Source organism: Erinaceus europaeus, chromosome 5 (assembly GCF_950295315.1).
Source record: "Erinaceus europaeus chromosome 5, mEriEur2.1, whole genome shotgun sequence".
NCBI classification, from domain to species: domain Eukaryota; kingdom Metazoa; phylum Chordata; class Mammalia; order Eulipotyphla; family Erinaceidae; genus Erinaceus; species Erinaceus europaeus.
In genome coordinates, this window is record NC_080166.1 from 89,156,878 (window position 1) to 89,183,101 (window position 26,224).

Sequence of the window (26,224 nt, forward strand, 5' to 3'; positions counted from 1 at the left end):
ACAACAACAAAAAAAAAAAAACAAACACCCTATCACTAGACCACCCAATGACACCAAAATACATACAATCTTTGAGTATTTTTTCTTTTTCTTTCTTTTTACCCGAGCACTGCTCTGGCTTATGGTAGTGTATGGGGACTGAACCTGGGACTTTGGTGTCTTAGGCATGAGACAACTTAGCCATGCACAGTTACTATGCTGTCTCTCCTACTGGTTGGTTTGTTAGTTTGGTTTTGTTCCATCTTTATGGGGTTTTGCTTATGAAACTTCAATTTAAAAAGATCTACCAGAGCTCCACTCCAGTACATGAAGCCTCTGGGATCAAACTGTGAGCACCAAGCATACAAGTCCTGTACTTCACTAGCCTACTTATTTTCCTGGCTGCAACAACCTCAGTTTTTTTTGTTTGTTTTACCACAAAATATCTTTCAGTAATAGAATTTGATGATAAAGCAATAACCATCGTATTAATGTATGATTTGACTCTTCTGTTGTCCCTAGCAATGTATACATAAACATCACTGAAATATGAAGGGGCCAGGTGGTGGCTCACCTGGTTGAGTGCATAGTGCCATGTACAAGGACCTGGGTTTAAGCCCCAGCTTCCCACTTGCAGTGGGAGAAGCTTCACAAGCGGTGAAACACGTACTGCAGGTGTCTCTCTGTCTCTCTCCCTATCTCTCCCACCACTCTCAAATTTTCTCTGTCCTATTAAAAAAAAGGAAAAACAAATATATGTAATTATTATTTCCTAGAAGTGTAAAAGTTACTTTTTTTTTAAAGTGGTTTGCTGGGTACCATGCTATGAATTCAGTTCAGTAGTCTTGGGATAGTTTTCCAATTCTGTTGTTTTTTTTCTTTTTCTCTTCCTTTTCCTTCCTTCCTTCCTTCCTTCCTTCCTTCCTTCCTTCCTTCTCTCTTTCTTTCTTCCATTCTTTTTTTTTTTTTTTTTTTCCCTCCAGGGTTATTGCTGGGCTCGGTGCCTGCACCATGAATCCACCGCTCCTGGAGGCCATTTTTCCCCCCTTTTGTTGTATCTTCGTTGTGGTTATTATTATTGCCATTGTTGATGTTGTTCGTTGTTGGATAGGACAGAGAGAAATGGAGAGAGGAAGGGAAGACAGAGAGGGGGAGAGAAAGATAGACACCTGCAGACCGGCTTCACTTCCTGTGAAGCGACTCTCCTGCAGGTGGGGTGCCTGGGGCTCGAACCGGGATCCTTACAACGGTCCTTGCGCTTTGCGCCACATGCGCTTAACCCACTGCGCCACCGCCTGACCCCCCTTTCTTTCTTAATATAGTACTTATTTTATTTTGATGAGAGGCCTACACAGAGAGACCAGGGCACTCCTCAAGCTGTGGCTTATGGTGGTGCTGGCAATTGAACCTGAGACATGAGAGTCTCAGTCATGAGAGTCTAAAAGTTACATTTCTAAAGACTTTTTTATTATCACAGTTGATGGTTTCATATAAGATAGAGAAGCCAGAGCTGAATCACTCTGGTACATGCAGTCCTGGGGATTGAACCAGGAACTTCAGACATGTAAGTCAGTTCTCTATCATTTGAGCCATGTCCCTAGCTGAGAATATTTACACTTTAGCTTTCTTCATATTTACTATCAAGTTAATCCCAAAAAGTTAAGATAAGTTTACATAATTAACATCATAATATGTTAAGAAGTTAGGGAAGTGAGAGCTGGCATTGGTCTTCACACTATTTTTTTAAAACGATTTTATTTATCGAGAAACACAGGAAACTTATTAATGAGAGAAAGAACCAGGCGTCACCCTGGTACGTGTGCTGCCGGGGATTGAACTCAGAACCTTATGCTTGAGAGTCCAATGCTTTATCCACAGCACCACCTCCCGGACCACTCTTCACACTATTAATACATATTTACAAATACACCTCCAAAAGAATAGAGCCTATGATCTATGTACAGTTCATCTGATCACCCACAGCAAGTGCACCATAGCCTAGTAACATTAGTGCTTTTGTCATCACATGAACAGCAATTGGCTCAAAACACTGCTCATTGTGATGCTGGTGATGTGGCTTCCTTAATATTCTAAAAGATTGTTTGGTGTAACTGCTTCAGTCCAGGATTTTTCTCTTAACCTTTCCTGTCATGTTTAGAGACAGAATTCAAATACTGTACAGTTTAAACTACAGCATGCCTGGCCAGTAACTTGGTTTAAGGCAATTACATTGGTATCATTTTTGTCTGCTGATTATACTAACAAGGTGGAAAAAGCAATTGCAGTTCCCCCCAAAGGTAAAATTCTACTCTTTTTCTTACTAGATTTTAAGATGTGGTAAGGTAAGTTACAGGATATAATGAAGTAAATATAAACTGGAAGTTTTATGAGTTATTTCATGAATAAGACATTTAAAATGCAAACTTAAATATAAAGTTGATTACCTAAGAACTGGGGTAGGCAACAGTAAAAATACAATAGTAAGTTTTTTTCTTGAGATGTAATTTTATTTTACAGAGAGAAGTATATAATTATATATATATTTTTAAAAAGATCTATTTATGAGAAACAGAGGAGAGAAAGAGCATCATTCCAGCACATACAGCAATAGGGAGCAAGCTCAGAACCTCAAGTTTAGAGTCCAACACTTTATCCATTTTGCCACCTCCTAAGCTGCTAAAATCCTATTTAAATTACATACTTTTCATTACAAAATGAAACAAGCAGCATTTTAAATATTTTTGTGTGTGTAAGAAAGCATTTATTTGAATTTATACTAACCTTAGTCAAAACTTCTACTCACTATGCGTGTTTTTTTATTTGTTTGTTTGTTTGTTTGTTTACCAGAGCACTGCTCAGCTCTGGCTTATGGTAATGTGAGGGACTGAATTTACTATGTTCTTAACTCAATGTTTTTGTAGTGTGGCTTAAAGCAGTGGTTATTAATTAAAAATGTTTTAAATCTTTAAAACATGGTTGTATAGGGATAATAATTTTGTTTTAGGTTTATGTACATAAGATTTTAATACTAGGTGGGCAATCAGTATCAAAAAATAGTTATTTGTTTTTATCTGACCACTGCTCAGCTCTGGTTTATGGTGGTACGGAGGATTGAACCTAAGAACTTGGATTCTCAGGCATGAAAATTTGTTTGCATAGCCATTATATTATTTTCCCCCTCCCACAATAATCTCTTTTTTTAATTTTTTAAAATTTATTTTAAAAAGGAGACATTAACAGAACCACAGGATAAGAGGGGTACAACTCCACACAATTCCCACAATAGTTTTAATGAAATACTCTGACCTTAGATAACAGTGTATGTCTCATTAAAAATCTAATTTTCTCATGCTCAAGCTTTTTCTGTGGTGAACTATCACTCAGTAATTTGATTCTCATTTTACAGAAATGGAATATACTTACAAAGTGAATATAATGTCATTTACAATACTCTATATCCCTTTATGTCAAGTTCTCCCTGATATTTTGGTCAAACTGAGAAAGGATTATTTTTTTTGCGGTGTCTTCTCATGAACACTGCCTTAGTGACAACTTCATATTTCTCTCATCTCATCATTCAGAAGCTATTTATCCTCTTTTTTTCCACTGCCTCTTTCAAACTTCCCCCTCCCCCATGGTTGAATGCCTCTTCAGCCCCCACACATTCATATTTATTCCTGTAAAGATAGTGACACTTACGGTTTATTCTAAGACTAAATCTGTGTTGCCCAGTGACTAAGGTCTTAAGCATGTACACTGCTTCTGTGCTTACCCTCCTGCCTAACTTGACTACTCAACTTTATTTATTTATTTTTTTAATTTCCCTCAGAACTCTCTTTTTGGCCCTGTTCAGTGAATGCACCACTGCCAGGCCACTAATTGATTTTTGAAACCTGACATTTGTTTTTTGTTTTCTCCTATCTTCCCTAATGGTACAACACTACTAAGCAGGAAAGAATGCAAAGAACTAGAATGTTCAAAGTAATTGAGGATCTGTCCATTCACAATGTCTGGCATCGAGCCAGCATAGAACCTGGAATATTTGAAAAATATTTATCAAGCTTTAACCCTTTTTGCTAAGTGGGTGATGCAAGTTTGAAGCTACAGTATTTAGGCAAACAGCAAGAAAGCTTGGTTGAATATGTTCTTTATATGTTTGGAACCACATGGCAAATGTCTTAGAAAAGGATTACTTCCCAATTTCCGCACTATTGTACAGTGCTAAGCTGGATATTTTGTGTGTGTGTGTGTGTGTGTGTGTGTGTGTGATTGCAAAGCTAGGCATTTCAGAGAAACCATGACTTAAAAGTGACAGTGCAATTTCATGAGTCCTGTGTCAGGAATGAAATTTAAATAAACGCTACTATATTTGAATAAATAAGATTGTATTCAGCTTTCCTATTATAAATGTGTTGTTGGCCAACCCAGACAAAGCTAGGTTCATAGCTATATTCATAAAAAAAAAAAAATACCCCAGGGTGTGTGTAGAACCTCTAAATTCACTTTGAAGGGCGCAGACAGTCCTCCAAAAGCGATGGGGCCCCCTTTGCTGTTAGCACCTGTGTTTGAACCACTATTACATTAATACTAAGCCCTTGGATTTGGGTGCTGGTAATGAAAAAAATTAAAAAGCAGAATGTGATAAAAATTATAGAAACATTTTATTAAAAGTTATCAAATAGCTGGATATTTTTTTCACAACAGGACAACTAAATAAATATATTTTGAAATGGTGTGGCATCTAGAAGCATTTCTAGTATAATACTGAATTTACTACAGTGAAAACTTGGTAAAAAGAAAGACTAAAGGAAAGGTCTAAATACTTTTGAAAACATATTAAAATATAGATATTAAATGGCATTCAGTGTAGATCAGATTTAAAGTTAAAAGAAGATAAGCTTATTAGTAATTTTCTAACACTCAGCTTTGATCATGTTATCAGTATAAAGTAACATCTTTTAAAGTTCAGGTTGTTTTTTTTTTACGGTATATCTCATACCAACTTTATAATCTGTTTCCAACTTATTCAGATACGTCATTAGTTTCAATGTCAGAGCGAAAACCAGGACAGCTTTTCAAAGGTGGCTATGGACTGTATAGAGTAGCTTGCTTAGGGGGGGAAATCTACAGAAATACTCATTAAATAATATTTGGCAGTCTGAAAGTAGTCAGCAATAAGAGAATGTAAAGAAGTTTATTACACATCATAATTTTGTTTTCTATAATAACATACTTGAAGTCCTTTTTGTAAAGACTTTTTAAATCCTATCCCTAAAGTGAAAGCCTTACCTTTGACAGAGCCTCTTTGAACATTTTCCCAAGAACTCTTGTTTTAAAGCTATTTTACTGTGAAGTGCTGAGTAGACTTGTATACATACCACTGTCTAATGGTACAGCGTGTTGTGAACATGTATACATATGTAACAATATTGCAAGCACTTTTAGTGCAGTTTGTTGTTTGGGCTTCAACTCCGATAAAATCATGTACAAGAACATTAAGGGATGTGGTTTCCTTAGGTAATTGTTGGCAAAAATTCACCTTCCCATTATATAGTAAATGGACAGTAATATATTTGGCTGTTACCTTCCAGCAATTTTGTATTTCCAGTCTTTGAGCTGCTCTGTGTCTAATATTTACAGCTTGCTTGGTTCTTTCCATAGAAAAAAAGGTGTCATATTTTCGGGTAATGCTCTACGTTTGTTTTATGAACTCCATTTTTAAAAATACAGTGCTAGCAAAAATAAGTCAAAGATGCAGTGTCTATTTAAATACATTTGATCTAGTCATTAGTGCTTAAATTAGATTCCAAGTTTTGGCTAGAGTCAGCATAGCAAAAATTAAAAAAAAAAACAACAAAAAACAAGACTTCAAAGTTCATAGGGGCCCATGCTCCTCCAAATGATAGAAATGTGTGTGAAAACTTGTGGCCACCTAGAGCTGTAGGGGGGAAACACGTTTTTATGCTAGAGCTTACAAAATATACCTACCATTAAAATTTCTATTCAGGCTATGCCGAGTTTGCTTATATGGCTATATTCACTGCTAAAGATAGATGAGACAAGAGTCGCTTTTAGATTTGTTTATCGCGCCGCCCCTAGTTTTTCACTAAATAAAAGTACATTTTGTATATTTAAAAATATACATTAATCAAGTCTCTTAAAACCTCAGCGTCCCCTACCTACCTAGCTGCATTTAGATTTCAGCTTTTGAGTTTCAGGTCAGGTCCTTGCACAACACCTAAGACGTGCAAAACTCTTTTTCTCCCTAATCCTGGCTGAGAACAGTCTGAAGAGATCTCCCTCCACGTCTCCACCCAACTCCCTCTCTCCCTAGATTCCTCCCTCTTCTCTCCGTCCCTCCGCCCCCAGCTCCGCCAGCCCAATCTGTCAGAGAAGTTGTGTACAAACTGCGAGGACGCCTAGCGCGCGAAGCCCGTGGCCCGAGGGGTGCGGTCGGCCCGGCGGAGGCGGAGCTCTAGAGAACTTCTCCCTCCTTATAGGCTGATGGCTCCGGTCCCTCCAGTCTTAGGGCCTCGGGATTCGCTACTGCACTGTCAATCTGGCTAGCGGGTCCCGCCCACCCAGAGTTGGGTAAAGCAGAGGCGGGCGTCAAGTATCAGTAGTCGCGGGGCAGGTACGCGCGCTCGCATTTAGCTCGCGGAGACCGGCGGCGGCGGGAGCGGGCTCCAGGGCGAGAAAAAGAGAGAGAGAGAGGGAGAGAGAGCGCGCGGCGCGGCGCGGCACGGCACGGCGGGGCGGGGCGGGAGAAAGTGGCCGCCGGGAGGAGGACGTTGGCGTTTACGCGTGGCGGAGCGGAAGAGTTTTGCTTTTCGTGCGCACCTTCGAAACCCGCGCTCGAACTTGGCTGAGGGATCCGCCTTGAGCCTCCCTTCCTCCGTCCGCGACCCCCGTGCCGAGTTCGCCGGCCCGAGCCAGCGTGGGCGAGGTGGGAAGCGCGCCCCAGCCCGCAGCCGCCCCCCACCCTCCGAGTGCCCATGGCTACGCGGGTGCTGACCATGAGTGCCCGCCTGGGCCCGATGCCCCAGCTGCCGGCCCCGCAGGACGAGCCCGTGTTCGCGCAGCTGAAGCCCGTGCTGGGCGCTGCTGCGAACCCGGCCCGCGACGCGGCGCTCTTCACCGGCGAGGAGCTGAAGCATCAGCACCACCACCCGCAAGCGCAGCCCGCGGCCCCGCAGCCCGTGCCCTCAGCCGCCGCGGGCCCCCGGCTGCCCGCCGAGGAACTGGTCCAGGTAGGCAGAGCCTCCTCGCCCCCGCCGCCCGGGACCCGGGCGTGTCCCGCCGCTGCGACGCGCGGGCGACAGGGGCCGCTCCAGGCTGGGTGTGCGACGGGGCGCACGGGGAGCCCCGGCTCGAGCGGGTGGGCACCCGCGTCTCGCCGGGATGCGTGTGTGGGGGGTTCTGAGAGTGGCTGCGGGTTCTGGATGAACCTGTCCCGTAGGCCTGTCCGAGGAAGGTCGAGAGGGGGCCGGGTGCTCGCGCACCTGAGCTGTTTTTCTCGCCTTTGGGGCATGGAACCTTGGACCTCCCCGCCCAACTCAACTTGCATTCGGCCTTCGGTCCCGATTCCCCCTCCGCCCGGTGTGTCGTGGCCTTTACACCCCCCTCCCCGTCCTGCGTATCGAGTTTGGTGGGAATGCAAGTGGGGGTGCTGGGGAGAGTCCCCCCCATACATCAGCTTTATTTCTCTTGGCTCCCCCTGTTCAGGCTGTGATTTGGGGGCAAGAGCTAGGCTGTATCGAGCGCTTCTTCTGATTTTCCAGTAAAACAAACAAACAAACAAAACAAAAAAAACCCCCACTGGAGTGTTGTTTTCTTCGTGCGCGTGTAAATTTCCTCCCCAACCTCTCTGGAAGCTGGCAGTTGGCTTTTACACTTGCGGGGTAGCCGAATTAGAGCAACCGCCTGTTTCTGTCGCCCACGCAGGGAGTCATATAGCCCAGAAAAACTTCCCGGGATCTTTTAGCTTGTCCCAAGCAAAAAAAAAAAAAAAAAATTGGAAACATACCCACATGCAAACAGCTGGAAGAGCTAAAATCAGAAACCACTAACCATCACGGGAGCGAAATGCACGAAAGGGTTTAGTTTGGTTTATTTCAAGACGCCTTTCACTAGCGCCCCCCCCCCTTTTTTTTTTTTTTTCTTTTTTGCGTTTTTGCCCGGCCGCCCGGATCCTCTCGCGGCGGGGCGGGGGGCTGCGATCGGCGGCGCCCAGCTACCACGGTGGCTATTGACTGAGATGTGAATCATATGACGAGAGTGTTGATTTTTATTTTTAAATTGTGTCCGTTCGGGAAGCCCCGTGTGTGTGCATCCACAATTAATGATAAGGAGGGCTTAATATGAGCTACTTTTGAAATGAAGTGGTAGCAGATAGTGTCCCCGAGTGAAATGCCAGGGTAGGAGTTTGATGAGCCGGTAAGGCTTACCTCTCCAAATTTCATTTTCGGTGCTTTTCTTTTTTAAAGGATTGTGTTTATTTCACTAGCAGAAATGATAGCTGTGAAAAATTTAAGAGATTAGTTATTAGTTGGGTTATGTCGGAAAGGGTGGTGACAATTTGGAAACGATTCGGTTATTTTAGTTTTTTTGGGAGGGGGCGGTTGATGATTGAGCCTTTTGCAGGGTAAGGGGGAATGTAGCATCAGCCCACTGGAGAGGACATAATAAATGTTTTCATGATGACTGTGCTGGCCGTGCAGCAGCCTCTTCCCACCCACGGCCCTGTAGCACCACTCTACCAAGGGAGTGATTTTCTCCTAGGTAATTAAAGATCTGTCTCAGATAGGGATATGAATAGGAACATTTCATTATCATATTAACCAATTACAGAATCTGCTGATTAAAATCAACATTTAGATCAAATATTGAGTATCCCTTTTATGGATACTAAACGTCCCACAAAAATCATTGTATTTAAATTCCCATTAAGCTGGAAGCCAAAGACTTACCTATATAGTAGTTATTTTGACAGTCTCGAAAGTGTGTGCAATGTCGTTTTTAAGGTTTGCTTTGGTGCTTTTATAAAAAACACTACACTTAAATATGTAATCAGAATCAAGAGAGCTCAGATATTTTACAGCAGTTTCTGTTGTGAATTTAACTGTAAATGAGGTAGGAAAACCTTGCCCCTTAAGTGGTGATAAACTTTTTGTATTAGCAAGGAATGTATTTTTGCTTTCTTCTGTTCTTGCCTAGTCTCTTGTCTAGGTTTGAAGGAGTGATCTTTACTAAATACATATTACAGGGGGTAGGGAGACAGCACAAGTTAACGCAAAAAAAATTTCATGCCTGAGGCTCCAAGGTTTCAGGTTCAGTTCCCAGCACTGTGAACTTCAACCAGAGCTGAGCAGTGCTATGGTCTTTCTGTATCTCTCATGAAAATAAAATAAAATATTCTTTAAAACTACATGGTACATAGAGTTTAGTTAGCTTTTGGTGAACCCAATTATTACGTAGTTGACAAACCCAGTAATTTTAATAAGTTGTTTAAATCTTGAGAAAGAAAATCCAGAACACTTTTGTGCTGAGTATCGTACTGGCAACCTCAGGCATGTAAGTCCCTGTGCTTTGCCAGCTATTTCCCTTTTTCACACCCAGTGTGTTTTGTAATAAGTGTGTTTTTTCCTCAGGATAAATTGGGTAGATTATGTATGTTTGTATCTCTTTCTCTTTCTAGACAAGATGTGAAATGGAGAAGTACCTGACACCCCAGCTTCCTCCAGTTTCTATAATTCCAGAGCATAAAAAGTATAGACGAGACAGTGCCTCAGTCGTAGACCAGTACTTTACTGATGGTGAAGGGCTACCTTACAGTATCAACATGAATGTCTTCCTCCCCGACATCACTCACCTGAGAACCGGCCTCTACAAATCCCAGAGACCCTGCGTAACACACATAAAGACAGAACCTGTTACCATTTTCAGCCACCAGAGTGAAACGACTGCCCCTCCTCCGGCCCCAACCCAGGCCCTCCCTGAATTCACCAGTATATTCAGCTCACACCAGACCGCAGCTCCAGAGGTGAACAATATTTTCATCAAACAAGAACTTCCTACACCAGATCTTCATCTTTCTGTCCCTCCCCAGCAGGGCCACCTGTACCAGCTACTCAATACACCGGATCTAGATATGCCCAGTTCTACAAACCAGACAGCAGTAATGGACACTCTTAATGTTTCTATGTCAGCCGCCATGGCAGGCCTTAACACACACACCTCTGCTGTTCCGCAGACTGCGATGAAGCAATTCCAGAGCATGCCCCCCTGCACATACACCATGCCAGGTCAGTTTCTTCCGCAACAGGCCACCTACTTTCCCCCATCTCCACCAAGCTCAGAGCCTGGAAGTCCAGATAGACAAGCAGAGATGCTCCAGAATTTAACCCCACCTCCATCCTATGCTGCTACTATTGCTTCTAAACTGGCAATTCACAATCCAAATTTACCTGCCACCCTTCCAGTTAATTCGCAAAACATCCAGCCTGTCAGATACAATAGAAGAAGTAACCCTGACTTGGAGAAACGGCGCATCCACTACTGTGATTATCCTGGTAAGTGCTCTTACCTGGTTGGTTGTAGTAACACAGGTATTTTTTAGTATTTATGCATAGGCATCTCAGGTTTCTGAAAGTAATGCTTAGCAAAAACAAAACAAAAAAACACCTTTTTTTTGTTGTTGTTGTTCTTTTCATATTCAGTACCCTGAAAAGAAATTAGAGGAAAATAAGTTGCGGTCAAGAAATGGGAATTGAGTAACCTGTTCTCGCTCTTAATGAGAAATGAGATGCATGGCCCAGAATATAAATTGGTATGGCATATCTCTATATGCACAGATATGTAATACACTCTTAGATATATCCACTCAAGTTGCTGGTATAAACTCGCTTATGACTAATAGAGTATGATCTACTGACTGTTGTGCATGGTATGGCATGACACTAAATGAAAAGCAAGAAATGTAGTACAGAAAATTGCAGTCATTTTGGATAATGGTTTAAACATTGTCAATTTTAGAACCACTTTTTTTTTTTTTTAAGTTATTGAAGAGTGTTACCAGTGTAAAGCACCCACTGGAATGTAAAAGAAAAATTCCTATTTGTAGCCTGGCTTAATTTTTCGTGTTCTTTTCCGGTAAACTAGTAAATCACCTTACAGTTTTTAATAAGGTAATAAGGGGGCTCTCTTTAAAACTTAAAAAACTAGAGCTTCAGATACTTCATTTAGCATGATATTTCTTTTTTAAAGCTAGAGTTTAAACACTGAATCATCATATGTAAAGATTTCAAAAGGATCTCTAGCATGACAAGCTGTTCTTCTCTTTTATTTTAGGCTGCACAAAAGTCTATACAAAGTCTTCTCATTTAAAAGCTCACCTGAGGACTCATACTGGTATGTAATTTCCTTGTTAATTCTCTGAGTTGTGTAAATAGCCTAAGTGGTATTCATCCTTTTAAAAGCCAATATGGGTTTGATCTCTCTCTTCTGTCAACTTTTATTTATATTTTTTAATAGCTTGTCTTTTCAGCACTTGCTGGACTCAAAATTTAGCTCAGTAAGAAAATCTGGTTCCGAGGTGGCTGATGTTCCCTCACTAAGGCCCTGTCACCTCACATAGAATTAATTACCCGGAAATGTAAACAATGATGTTTACGAATGGGTTTTAAAAACTTACAGTGCTTTGCTATTCCTTTCTTGAGGAAATAATAATTTTCTCCTTCAAGTCATTTGGCTTTCATAAAGCTCTATGTTAAAAACACTAGAAACTATTTCAGTTAGTATGTAAAGCCTAATTGCATGTTGTTTTTAGTTTCACCTTTGGATGACTATATCACAAGATAATTCACTTAAAATTTGTTTAGCTCTTTTCTGAGTTTAGTCTCTACCCTGACCCTAGTTTCATACATTTGGAAGACTATAATATTCTGGCTTATGTGCCTCTTTAAATTGTGCTGTTATGTTCAGCTGCTTTAATTTTATAAAGATTTTTTTAAATCGGAATAAGCATCATTCAAGAGATTTTTAAAACTGTCAGAACCCATTTTAGGATGAAACAAGGTGGTATGTTTTTAAAACACCGTGTAACCAAAATATTTTCAAATATAAGATGGTTTCTTTGATTTTCTTAAAAGGACAGCCCTAAAAGGAAGAACTTAATATAAAAGGATTGTTTTTTACACTCAATAAATGTAGTCTTACCTAGAGTTCAAAAAATAAGTTTGCTAATAAAACCAGTGACCTAGCAAAATGTTTTATTCCATCATTGCTATGGAAACCAGAGAATTCAACAGTTCCTTTGAATGGGTTGTTGGATTAGTGTGAGGACTTGAATCTCCCCAGGCTAGATGTTACTATGGAAATTGAGTTTTGATAAATGAAGTAGTTATCTCTAACTGCTACATTAAAAAGTAAAAGCCTTTGAACAAAGGTCAGTGCTAAAGGGGATATGGCTGTTGATGCTTTGTATGCAAGTTAAGAAGTTTTGCTTGATACCCCAGCCCTAAACACTACTTGTGAGAATCTAAATAGTGTTGGCAGTTTTGTGATAGATTCCAAGGCTTGCTGAGAAACTGCTTTTTAAAGAAAAGGCATCTCACTTATTTATCAGTGGAATGAATGAGCTATTTTGGCCTCAAGTTTTTAGATACATATAAAAGGAAAGATCCTGCATAGGCAAAGTCAATGGAGAGATTATATTCAGACATGCATCAGGTATATTAAACACTCAGTCTAAAGTTTTCAAAGTACTAATGACAAGGCCAAGAAAACATTCCATATAGAAATGCTAAAATACCCCTTTACAGAATAGATATTGTAGTGAAAGTGGATTTTTACCTAGATTTCGTTAAGGGGAAGTATAGGTGACATTTGAATTATCTCTACTTCTTTGAAAGTCCTTGAGATGGGAGATAGAATTGAGGAGCACTTTTTTCTTCTCCTCCATGAGGTTAAAGTCTGCTAATTAAAGAGAATTACAGTTGCATCTAACAATGTAATCAACTAGTTATTGCAGGGATATAGGCAGAGCATATCTGAATGGCCTTGCAACTTTGTCAGGGTTTAGTGCTCTCACTTAAACCTGGGATTCTGGAACTTGACCTGCTGGCAAAAAAATTTAATAGTGGGTTTCCTTAACAATGCTTGTACTGATAAAAGCAAACTAAAAAGAGGACCTAGGCCTAATTTGAGTCCTATGCATCAACTTTTTCACCTGATCATAAACAGTGTGGCCCTCAACATTTAATGAGTGAGACCGTGTAATCCAGTTTAATAAAGTTTTGTTTGATAGTCTTTCAAATGCCTTGGGGAGGGATTGTAGTAGACTTGTTCATCTGGCTAAACTTGTTCTTGGGTAATCAAAGAGCATTGAGGCTGTTTTCTTCTCATTTCTGGTTTCTAGACACTGCCTTTTAAAATTGCCTGAACTCTCCATGCATCATCACCACCCTCTCTGTTGTTTTCAAATGAATGTATTTTCAAGTCAGCCAGGGCTTCCATCTCATCTTTTTTTCCTTCTATTTAAGGGCCAGTTATTTCTAAACATCTCTTAATAGCTTCTGGATTTCTGTGGCCTGCCTCCCTCTACCCAAGCACATTTTCTTAGGGGTCTTTAAAGGCAGTCTGTATAGGAATGTTGATCATTTTCCACCTGAAAAATAGATAAAAACTTAAAAAAAAAAAAACAAAAAACTTTAAATGACTGCTACTTTGCAGCCAGAATGTGAAATACCCTAGCATTTTTGGAATGTAATTGTAATTGCTTTAAAATGTCAAGTTACCTTATGTTTTAAAAATAATTCAGGCAATTAAAACAACCTACATCTGAGTTCTATTTAATTTCTTTCTCTGGATTTTTAGAATGTAAATGCTTAACTTGACTTGCAAATTAAACCTTCCAAAACAAGATCTTAAAAAAAAAAAAATGAAAGAATAGAAGAGGGCCAATTTCATGAGACAGAAATTCACAGCATTGAAACATTTCCTTTTTTCCCCTAAGATTTATTTGCTTATTTAAAAAATTTGTTTGTTTATTAATGAGAAAGCTAGAGAGAGAATGAACCAGACAGCACTCTGATACATGTGCTGCTGGAGATTGAACTTGGGCCCTCATGCTTGAGGGTCCAGTGCTTTATCCATTGCGCTACCTCCCAGACCAGACTGACTTATACATTAACAGGAGAGAACCGGGACATTATTCTGGCCTATGTAATGCCACCTCCTGAGCTATTTGAAATAACTTTTTTTTTAGATATTTATTTATTCACCCTTTGTTGCACTTGTTGTTTTCTTGTTGTAGTTATTATTATTGTCATCATTGTTGGATAGGACAGAGAGAAATGGAGAGAGGAGGGGAAGACAGAAGGGGTAGAGAAAGATAGACACCTGTAGACCTGCTTCACCGCCTGTGAACCAACTCCCCTGCAGGTGGGGAGCCGGGGGCTTGAACTGAAATAACTTTTAAGCCTAGGTTGACCAAAAGTAGTTAAAATGAAGTAGGATAAAAAAAAAAAAAAGAGGGGAAAAAATGGGGGCCGGGCTGTAGCGCAGCAGGTTAATGTCCATGAAGCACAAGGACTGGCTCCCCACGTGTGTGTGTGTGGGGGGTTGTCACTTCACAAGTGGTGAAGCAGGTCTGCAGGTGTCTTTCTCTCTCCCTATCTTCCTCTCCTCTCTCGATTTCTCTCTGTATTATCCAACAGCAGCCACAATGGCAACAACAACGATAAACAACAAGGGCAACAAAACAGGAAAAGTGGCTTCCAGGAGCAGTAGATTTGTAGTGCAGGCACCCAGCCCCAGGAATAACTCTAGGGGCAAAAAAGAAGAAAAAAAAAAAAAAAGATATTACAGACAAAATTTGCAACATACTGATTTTTTTTTTTTAATAAAAAGTACTTGCTAAAGAGAAAGTTCTGGAAAAGTAAGTAATGAAACTAATAGAGATTATTTGAAATGTTAGTACCGTCACCCATAATGTATGGACATTATTATTAGCAGTCAGTCACAATTTTAGAGCATTTATCAGTTTTATCTGTAACAGAGGGCAAAAAGATAAGTTGTACAAAGAAGGACTAAGTAGCACATACTTCAGTATCAGGTTAGACCTAGATGGACTCTGCACTGACCTACACTAAAAGGTCTCAGAATGGATTGGTACAGGTTTACAGAAAAAGAACAATAGGGGCTTTCCATTAGCTCAGCTGGTAGAGCACAGGACTTGCATATCTGAGGCTCCTGGTTTGACCCTCTGCCACATCAGTCGTGCTCTGGCTTGTCTCACTCACACTTTCACTCTGTCAGTCTTGCTCTCTTTGACTCCTGTGAAACTCTTGTCTCATGTAATAAATGAAATAATTTTAAAGATTGATAATGGGGACATAAAATTAGCAGTATGTGTATAGTTAGCACTCCATTTTAGAGTTTGTCTATCTTCCAGGGTTCATTGGTTAAGAAAGAATTCCATAGATTTTTTTTTTTTCACAAATTGAATTAAATTCCTGTTTTCTGCTTGAGGTAGAATAACTCTTCTTTCCTTGTGACATAGGTGTACTTTGAAATACAAACCTCTACATGAGATTTGTTGCCTACTTATTGAATCTAGTTTCACTTTACATATTGTGTTCCAAAAACCCTTGTTTGTATAGGTCCTGCTGAACAGTTTTTTGCTGAACAGTTACTCATTGCATAAATTGGATATTGATTCTCCCCCACCTGCCCCCCACTTAAGAGAAGAGGTGGCAGGGAGGATAACTCCCTTGCTCAGTGTGCCCTTTTGCCATGTGCTCAACCCAGGTTCAAGCAAGGATTCCATTGCATCGGAGGGAGCTTCAATGCTGTGGCCCTACCCTCTGGAGATAGCATAGTGGATATGTAAAAGATGCCTGAGGCTCCAGTGTCCCAAGCCTATTACTAACATTACTAACACCATCACAAGCCTCTAGAATTGAGCAGTGGTCTGGTCGAAAGAAAGGAAGGAAGTCATCAGGAAGGAATTGAGGACATCAGGAATTTAAATTGGTACTGAGAGTGGTGTGGTGAAACCTATTGTGGGGAGTGGGGAGATAAGAAATCATGCTCCTCTGACAGTTGTCTTGTATCACGTTTCCCTGATGTTTTTAAAAATCTAGCATTTTCTGAATATAGTTACTGTTTTTTTTTTTTTTTTTTTGGAACTGTGGAGAAGGGGTGGGGTTATTAGAAATAGGGAGGACTTTACTACCTTGGAAATAGTTGCTTAAAGCTGAAATCAGCAAAAAGTAAGAAAAAAGAATGCAGGAGAAAGTGACATTTGTTAAGTGTTTTCATAGAGATTACTAGTTAAACATTCTTGAATTATTTTGTTTTGAACATTTTCATTTGCAACTAGGCAATTTATTATTTCAAGCTTATTGAAATTGTAAATAATAATAATAATAATAATAAAGCCATGGCTTATAAGACTTAGTCTAGACCCCTAGAAAGATACTTTGAGTCTCAAAAACATAAAAACAATCCTTTAAAATGACTTGCTGGGAAGATTAAACTTTGCTTTTGTGATCATACTTTCATCTGAAAAACATTTACATAGTAATCTGATTAAACATTGTACTTGAGATGATAAAGCCTATCAAAGGTTAAGTATGATTTGATTAAGCAGACATTTTTGACTGATCTTTGGATTTTCCACAAGACCAACAATCGTCTGATTTCTATATTAATGGGAAAAGATTAGATTAAATAAATAAAATAGATGAATAAATAAAAGTAATAATATGATTATACAGGATTTTTTACTTTGGCAGATATTTTAGTTCTAAAGAATGCAGTAGCTATTTACTTCTAGTGAAAGGTTAGAAACAAAGTGATGTCCTACTTTAAAGTTTCTTGGTAACAGCATTCCTCTCTTGTCAGCCTGTATTATTTATATTCAAAGATCTTTAACCCTTCTAACTAAGGGTGAGTTACTGTTTTAGAAATGTAGTGCTAGTAAGTCACTAAAAAAGAAAAACTAGATGGCAGGGTGCAGGCAGTAGCACAGCAGGTTAAGCGCACATGGCGCAAAGCACAAGGACCAGAGTAAGGATCCCGGTTCCAGCCCCCAGCTCCCCACCTGCAGGGGGGTCAAAGTGAAGGCAGTGAAGCAGGTCTGCAGGTGTCTATCTTTCTCCTCCTCTCTGTCTTCCCCTCCTCTCTCATTTCTCTCTGTCCTATCGGGCAAAAACAAGGGCAACAAAATGAGAAAAACAGTCTCCAGGAGCAATGGAATCATACCAAGCCCCAGTGATAACCCTGGAGGCAAAAAAAAAAATCTGGATGGAGGGATACATTTCTTTGATTGATAAATACAGACCTTTAAAAGGAAGAAGAATCTCTTAGTTAAGATAATGCTACATGCAAATTACTCAATGCTAAAAAATTGACTTCTAGTGCTCTTATTACAAGAAAGTGTTCCTTTCTGTCAGACTGGAGAATTGTATCTCTTTTCATTTATACTATAAATGACGGGAGGTATTCTGTCTTAATTTTGAACCTTGGAGAAGTGAAGTAGCTGGAGTCTACATTCTCTGCGAGGATTTTAGCATTGTAACTCTTGACAGCATGTTCTCTTAAGTTTGACAGATTAGTTCTCTGTGACCTTAGATGTCCCCTCACTTATTAGGGGAATCACAACTTGTTGGTTTTCATCAAGTCTGGTTTGGCCTTGCTGCCTCTGGTTTTTGTTGTTGTTGTCATTTGTTTGTTTTGTTTTAAGCTTGTTTATATTGATTGTAGCTTCAGGATGGATAATAATTGCTTCTGAAAATGTTCTTCTGAACAAACTGAATTTAAGTGATGATGGGAAGATAAGAAAGTAGAATAATTGTGGACATGGTTTATATAGGTCTGAAGTGAGCAGGGTGATTTAGATTTTCTTAAAGGTTGTAAGCAACAAGAAATATTATTTTTGTTGTTGCAGAAAGTAGAGATTAATTACTGATAGTATATCCCAAAGAAGAGTGGAGCAGGTTGTTCCCAAAGACTCAAGCCAGAGCTAGAGCTCAGATGTACTACCCTGGGGTGTGTGTGTCAGTCATTAAAAAAAGGAAAAGCAGCCTAGGGTATGAGCTGGTCCAGGAGGCAGCCCAATCACAAAATGATAGACTTCTTAATTGTTTTACCCTTGAGCAGTTGGTGCAGTGAATAGACTGCACCTGTCCGTTTTTGATATTACCCTCCTTCCTTGGTCATCTTGGAATTGAATAGACCTGACAAAAGAGGTGAATAGATTTGAAAAAAAAAGAAAGAAAAAAATGCAAGATAACAAATAAAGAAGGAAACTTTTATGTTTCTTTAAAGTGGACACATTACTGACATACCAGCATACTAGAATAAGTGAGATGCATTTTTCAAATATTAATCTTTTTATTATCTTTATTTATTGGATAGAGACAGCCAGAAATCAAGAGGGAAGGGAATGATAGGGAGAGAGACAGAGAGACACCTGCAGCCCTGCTTCACCACTAGCAGAGCTTTCCCCCTGCAGGTGGGGGACCGGGGCCTCGAACCCAGGTCCTTGCTCATTGTAATAAGAGCACCACCACCGGCCCCCTTCAAATATTAATCTTTAACACAAACTGCTTCCTCTTCTATTCCACATGTAGGAAATCCATTCATCTAATAAAATCATTTTAAAAGGAAAAGGCATAAGAACATAAATCAAATTTGACAATTTTCAAAAATACCATCCTACTTCATCTGTTTTTTTAAAAAGATACATAATTTTCATAGAATTTCTTAAACCTTGGGATTAATGTTTTATGTTTGCCTTTTATCAGACTGTCACAGACCCTATCACAAGTCTGATGATAGGAACAGTCTAATGAATTGCATGTAAATATTTTTCATGTGAAACAAGAGCACAGTTTGATTTTCAAAGACTCATTCTAAGAGTTAAGATTTTATGTATTAAGTAGTAAAAATTTTCTTTTAACAGTTTGCATTGTTTTGGTTCTGAGACTAGAAGTTGGATGTTAAGTCCTTTGGAGGAGACCACCTAAGAGGAGAGGTGTATGTGTGTTTGTGAGAGACTACAATGTAGAACATTCTAGAAAATGATCTTGAATAAGTCTATTGAATATGTTCAGTAGACCAGAGAAGCAACCCCATTCTATTGTGATAGACTCCAACCTAAGTTGTATCTATTCATTAGAGGAAGAAAGATTATTATTATTATTATTTTAAATTTTACTATTTTTTAATACCAGAACATTGCTCAGCTCTGGTTTATGTGGTGGTATTGGTGACTGACCCTGGGATTTTGAGACAGTCTTTTTGCATAGCCATTATGCTATCTATCCCTGCCCAACAAATTTTAAGTATGACATTGAGGAAAAATGCAGGTCAGGATTCTTAATGTAGATCTCATTGCTTTGTTTCTAACTCTTGCAGTTACTGTGAGGACTTAGGTGACATAATAAATTCCTGACTGGACTATGTACTCCATTAATATTTGTACTTGCCCCTTTATTTTACTGGTATTGTTTTTGCTTCACATTTTTTACAAGATACATCTGCTTTATCATCATCAATAGTTACCTGTTTAGCTTGAAGAGTTTTAAAAAAGATTTAAGGATCCTTAGTAAAATATCAGTGGTAATTTTTAAATGGAATGAGAAAATACATACTTGAGATAAAAGCTGAAGCTTGTTTTCTAGTGCTGTACAAACTTGTCACTTTTTTTTTTTTTTTGCCTTTGGAAAGTTTCACATTAACAGCATGAGAGCTTAAAAATACCATTGATGTTGAAAGAGCTTAACTAAATATTTTTAATTGGTGGTATTGGAAAGAGATTCTGTAAAAATCCAATCAAACTTTTGAAAGCCCTATCCTGTTGAAATAACTTAAAGGAAGTAAGTTTGGTTTCCCAGAAGTACTGTGCATAGTGTTTCTGGCTAAGGAAAAAAGACCCCAATCTGCTATGTGACCAGAAATTGGGTACCAGCTTCCTCTGTGATGTTTTACTTGAGCAGTGTTGACACTTGAACAAATCCCTTAGAAACTGCCCCACGTGGGGAATAGTTGTCCTTGCTCTATAGTAAAGACTTGGCCTCATAACTTACTGTCTCAGACACTAGTAGTATTCTTGGCTGAATAATCTATAGATGTGAATAAGGTAAGAGCAAAACCCCAAATATTTTTGGAACATTATGGCTACTGTTTTTCAACCAATCAGTAAACTTTAGAAAATATTCATGTCGTTTATTTCTTCATAGCCAATAAAAATAGTGAACAAAAAAGTCTAGTGTCCCTTGTTTCTTAAATAAACTCTGAAAACTCACCTCTCCTGCTATTTAATTATTAAGTTCAAAAGACTAGAATGATTTCTTTTAAAATTAGGGCACTTTAGGAATTTTTTCCCTTGCCTCAGCCATCAGAAATAACTTTCCATTAAATAACAGTAAAAATAAAGTATTTAACTAGCATGTTTGCTTTTCTGATTTATTTTTCAAAAAGAGTAACAGCAAACACTTGTGCAAAGTTATTTTTTGATTTACTTCTCTTAAGAGTGATAGCTACATCTACTAGTGTTAAAACACAATTTAAACATATCTAAATAAAAACAAAAGAGGTAGTTTTTTCCTTAGGCTAAATTAATTGAATTTATTATGAGAAAAGTTTCAAGAATCAAGATGTGAAATATTTTTTTTTCTTTTTTTATTTAAGAAAGGATTAATTAACAAAACCATAGGGTAGGATGTGAAATATTTTAATGGAGCCACAGAAATAAGAAAGCCTTATAAGCCATTATTTCCTGATAACATAATTGAAAAGAAGAAGAAACCTTTTGTGTGTTGATTCAGAGCCAGAAGAGAGTAGAAAAAGGTGGTTGGTACTGGGGAGGTTTCCTCTAGGAGTAAAAAAAAAAAAAAATTGATTAAAAAAAAATTCAGAGTACTCCTGACCCTTTGTTCTTACAGGATTTTAGGAGTCAATTATTAGTACAGCAAAAATGTATTAACCACAGGTTGTAGAAATCTCATGTCTTTTAAAATTTGGACTCAGTTGAGTAACTTTACAACTTCCTGAATGTGATACTGCTAAATCAGGCAGAAAAGTTGTGTTTCATCATGGGGCTAAGAATTCACAGCGGCCCTGAGGTTCTTCCTAATCAGAAGGAAACTTTTTTTTTAGTGAATTTAGGAGTTTGACTATTCTGGGGTTATAAAAATTGTGTTCATATAAAATGCAGCAATAAGCCAGCACTTCAGTAGGCAAATTTACCCCACAAACCCTCATCTTCAGCAAGTTTATGGAAAAGTATAGCAATAAAGCATATACACTAACTACTAACTAGTTAATGCTTAGCAAAAGATCCTTAAGTATTGAGATTAATTGGGGGAGGGTAGATGAGTTCAATTACAGAATTCTATTGTTTAAGATTGCACTGGAAATACTAAGACTCAGGTATTTACTAAGTGAAGACAGTTATGGAAGAAAATGGGTATTTTGAATGAGAGAGAGAGTGAGTGAGTGTGTTTGTGTGTGTCTTAGTCTTAGTCTTAAAGGGGGGCTTATGAAACTTTCCTGCAGGTGGGGGACTTAAAACCTCATCCTTGCTCATAGTATCCTATGCACTTAAGTGGTGTACCAAGGCCTCAAACTGCACTTCTCTGTCTCTGTCTCTGTCTCTCTGTCTCTTTCTCCCTCTCTCCCTCCCTCCCCCTTAATTCTGGAAGAGGCAAGATAGCAAACTGGGACTGTAGCATCTCCTGTGTGGTACTGGGTAGGCATCTCTCTGGCCTAAAAATTTTATTATTTACCAGAGAACTGTTCTGCTCTGCCTGTTGGTACTTGGATCAAACCTGGGCCTTCTCCTCATGCAAATCTTATATATACTATTGCTGCATTTCTCTTTAGCCCTTTTGAAATGCAGAGTATGCATATAAGTCTCAACTGGCTAGGCTTTTTTTGTTTTCTTGAATATTGTATCCCAGGCATTCAGTCCAGTGCCTGGCATGTAATAGGCATGCCTTCAGTTATTATAAGGTGATCATTTGGTGTGTATTGTTTTAGGTAGGGAACAAAAAAAACTCCTGTTGTAAATGTTAGGATTCTTGTGTTTGTTTCATGACTACCAAAGTAGTCCCAGTATCTTCTGATCTGGTTGAATATTCGATCAATAAAGTTTTACCACCATTCAACTTGAAGGTCTTTTACCTATGTTATGCTTCAGTTTGGAAAATGGGGAGGTATGGATGCATATGCTCTGAATTTCAAAGCTTGTAGTCTGATTTGTGTGCTGGAAATTTCAGTTTGATTAATTTACAAACACTTAGGACCAGTTTGCAGTAAAGGATTGTTGCATGAAACTTCATTTGAGCTATTCCAGGATTTTTTCCTCCCTTCCTTCACTAACAATCATTGTTATATTTATTTATTTATTCCCTTTTGTTGCCCTTGTTTTATTATTGTAGTTATTGTTGGATAGGACAGAGAGAATTGGAGAGAGGAGGGGAAGACAGAGGGGGAGAGAAAGATAGACAACTGCAGACCTGCTTCACCACCTGTGAAGCCCACTCCCCTGCAGGTGGGGAAAGGGCTTGAACCGGGATCCTTACTCTGGTCCTTGAGCTTTGAGCCACGTGCGCTTAACCCGCTGCGCTACCTCCCCACTCCCTTGTTATTTATTTTTTTAAAGATCTTATTCCAACCTCATCAGTTTCTTGAGGAGCCTATTCTTTTATTCCCTCCCCCCCCATTTATTAATAAAAGAAATTTACAGAACAAGGGAGGTAGCATAATGGTTATGCAAACAGACTTTCATGCCTGAGTCTCTGAAGTCCCAGGCTCAATCCCCACCACCACAAGCCAGAGCTGATGATCAGTGCTCTGATTTCTTTTTTTAAAAAGAAAGTTTACAGGGAGTTGGGCGGTAGCACAGCGGGTCAAGGGTTAAGCGCATGTGGCGCAAAGCGCAAGGACTGGCATAAGGATCCCAGTTCCAGCCCCCAGCTCCCCACCTGCAGAGGAGTCCCTTCACAGGCGGTGAAGCAGGTGTCTTTTTCTCCCCCTCTCCGTCTTCCTCTCCCCTCTCCATTTCTGTCTTATCTAACAACGGCATCATCAATAACTACAACAACTATAAAAACAAGGGCAACAAAAGGGAAAATAAATAATAAAAAAGATTCTATTTATTTTATTAAGAAAGGTAAGAGAAGACAGAAAGAACCAGACATCACTCTGGTACATGTGTTGCTGGGGATGTGTTGCTAGTGAGAATCCAGTGCTTTATACATTGAGTCACCTCCTGGACCACTACACAGCCCTTTTCTATCCTAATCTAAGTCTGTTGGTCTAGAAATTGTTTTACATTGTAATGTTAGAGAGCTATTAACAGTTACTTAGTAATTGTATAGACGTGTATGCAAAGTCAGCACTGATTCATCCAGCATGTTTAAAATGGCTGATTCTGTTCTTCAGAGGTACACAGAATATTTTGCAATTAGAGTTTAAATACCGTTTTGTAAAATTGCTGGTAACTATAAAATTTCCTTCTCTTGGCCATGATGTTTCAAAAAAGTTTCTTCTCTGGCAGTATATATGATGATTGTCTTGCAAGCAGGCTACTTTACTTCCTGTTCCTTCATTGTCACAGGTGAAAAGCCCTACAAGTGTACCTGGGAAGGCTGCGATTGGAGGTTTGCACGCTCTGACGAGTTGACTCGCCACTACCGGAAGCACACTGGGGCCAAGCCCTTCCAATGCGGGGTGTGCAACCGAAGCTTCTCCCGCTCAGACCACTTGGCCCTGCACATGAAGAGGCACCAGAACTGAGAGCCACCATGGGCCCACTGTGCCTATGCAATTCACGCTGACTTCTGCAGCTCACTTGGCAAAATTTTAAACTACAAACTTATCTATATATATATATATAAAAAGAGAAAAAACAAAACAAAACTGGAGATGTATATTTTGTATATTTGAGAAAACAGGGAATACATTATATTAATACCAAAGTGTTTTGGTCCTTTTAAGAATCTGGAATGCTTGCTGTAATGTATAATGGCTTTACTCAAGCAGACTTCATCTCATGACAAGCAGAACATCTCAGACTGGGTAGGGGGGCAGGGGGCAGGGTGTTTGCAGTGTTTTTACCTAAGCACCATCATTTAATGTGACAGTGTTTAGTAAACAAGTCAGTTGGCAGGCACAGGAAAAAGGCTGGGTTGTATGTCAAGATTTTACTTGACATCAAGTAGGTTTTTTTGTTTTGTATTTCTTCAGTACTAGGTAATTCCTTAGGTGCGCAGTGTTCCTGGCAATTCACAAATAGCCATTGAACAAATGTGTTTTTTTATATGAGTTGCCTATATTTGCTATTGAAAATTTTGTAAATATGCAAATCAGCTTTCTAGGTTTACTAAAAAAGTTTTTAAGATTCTTTTGGGGGGGCATTACTAATTCTTTTGAAAATAACCACGACTACATTTACAGTTAGAATTTGTGGTAAGATACCTCTTAAAATGTTACCAAATTCATTTCTTTAGGGGGATCAAATAATAATCATTCAAGTGAATTTTTAAAAGATTTCATGCACTGATTGAAATAGGAGTGTTTATTTTAAATATGACATTTTATATGAATTGTGAACTCAACAACATACAAATAGTTACAGAAATTAAACCTTACAATAAGCTAAATGCAGTAGCATTTCTAAAGGGATTTACGTAATTTCATATGACAACAGTTGAATATAATGCATTTTTCATGTATGCAGACTGAATATATTGATGCAGTTTTCATATATGAATTTATGATGCGGCTTTATATCAAGATGTTTGCTCATGCAGTACTGTTGGTTAAATGCCAGTTTGTGTGGATTTTGCATGTAATATACAGTGAGACACAGTAATTTTACCTAAATTACAGTGCAGCTTAGTTATCTATTGCTAATACTGACTCAGTGTCTGTCTTTAATTACAAATGACATGTTGAAACTTAAAGAAGTAAGTACTACATATGCAATATAAAATGGTAATGTGATGCTTGATGCTGTTAACCAAAGGGCAGAATAAATAAGCAAATGCCAAAAGGGGTCTTAATTGAAATGAAAATTTAATTTTGTTTTTAAAATATTGTTTATCTTTATTTATTTTGTGGTAATATAGTAAGTTTTTTTTTTTTTTAGAAAATTTTCATAACTTGATAAATTATAGTTTTGTTTGTTAGAAAAGTTGCTCTTAAAACATGTAAATAGATGACAAACAGGTGTAAATATTTTGTAAGAGGCTTCAAAATGTTTATACATGGAAACAAAAACAAAAAGCATAAATCAGTTGCTGTTTTGCTTTTCCCCTCTTATTTTTGTATTGTGGTCATTTCCTATGCAAATAATGGAGCAAACAGCTGTATAGTTGTAGATTTTTTTTTTTTTTTGAGAGAATGAGATGTTTATATATTAACGACAATTTTTTTTTTGAAAATAAAAAGTGCCTAAAAGAATCACGTTGTGCCTTCCTTTGTCACCTTCAGTAGTTTTTCTTTTTTTTTGTTAAGGCTAGCAAATTTTATTCCCAAAGCTAAAATTTGTTTTCATCAGGGCAGTTACTTTAAAAAATGCCAAACTGAACCAAAATACATGCTTTCCTTTAATACAAAAGAGAGGGATTTGCTTTTAAAATGTCATTGGAAGTACAAAGGGAGGCATGCTTTAGCTTTTTTCTGGTCATTACACAAACTGGTACTGCATTAACCTTTTCAAGTTGTTACCTGAGAACATATATGCTAATTTTATTAGTGGAAAACCATTTTTTTCTTACATAAATGCAAAAGATTGTTAAGTTGGTATTATTTAGTAATAATAGGTACTCACTCTCTATTACCATTCTTCAGCCAAATGAATTGGGGCTCTGTGGCCTAGAGGTGCCACTATGGATTAAGCCTTTGAACTCCTAAGCATGAGATCCTTTCTTCATCTCACAGCAGTGCATGTGCCAGAGTGATGTTCCTTACTCTCTCTTCTCTTGATTGTTAATGCATGAATAAAACTTAAAAAATAAAGGAAGCAGTAAGTCCCAAGTTTAGTCCCCAGCATCACATTTGTCAGAGTGATGCTCTTAATTCTTTTTCCTCAGCATTTCATGTTTCAGTGGTACTATGGTTCTTTATGCCTCTTCTCTCTATGTTAATAAATCTAAAAAGGACTCCTTGGAAACATGATTTTAGGACTATTGTAAAATACACTTAGACCGGTGCACAACTGAGCTCT

At 38.6% G+C, this 26,224-nt stretch overlaps 1 protein-coding gene and 1 non-coding gene across 4 annotated transcripts; one reads left to right on the top strand and one right to left on the bottom strand.

The window, feature by feature from the left end:
• The first annotated feature begins 2,171 nt into the window (after positions 1-2,171).
• Positions 2,172-25,458, top strand: KLF5 (KLF transcription factor 5). 3 transcript variants are annotated; one of them, XM_060191512.1, is made up of 5 exons: positions 6,585-7,229; positions 9,677-10,283; positions 10,461-10,550; positions 11,329-11,388; positions 23,612-25,458. In XM_060191512.1, the coding sequence occupies exons 1-5, from the start codon at positions 6,975-6,977 to the stop codon at positions 23,788-23,790; spliced, it is 1,191 nt and encodes a 396-aa protein (XP_060047495.1). In that variant the 5' UTR covers positions 6,585-6,974; the 3' UTR covers positions 23,791-25,458. The 3 variants fall into 3 exon arrangements, with proteins under 3 accessions (XP_007526863.1, XP_060047495.1, XP_007526860.1); XM_007526801.2 differs by lacking the exon at positions 6,585-7,229 and adding an exon at positions 2,172-2,276 and having other exon boundaries at positions 9,677-10,550; XM_007526798.3 differs by having other exon boundaries at positions 9,677-10,550.
• Positions 4,460-4,591, bottom strand: LOC132538855 (small nucleolar RNA SNORA68). Its single transcript, XR_009550166.1, has one exon. It is a non-coding gene; the product is annotated as a small nucleolar RNA SNORA68 (small nucleolar RNA).
• Positions 25,459-26,224: the final 766 nt, after the last annotated feature.

Bases quoted from the DNA above. Each gene is read 5' to 3' on its own strand.
- KLF5 (XM_007526798.3), top strand. From the start codon at position 6,975: ATGGCTACGCGGGTGCTGACCATGAGTGCCCGCCTGGGCCCGATGCCC. The intron at 7,230-9,676 runs GTAGGCAGAGCC...TTCTCTTTCTAG, and splicing joins CCGCCGAGGAACTGGTCCAG to ACAAGATGTGAAATGGAGAA. The intron at 11,389-23,611 runs GTATGTAATTTC...TCATTGTCACAG, and splicing joins TCACCTGAGGACTCATACTG to GTGAAAAGCCCTACAAGTGT.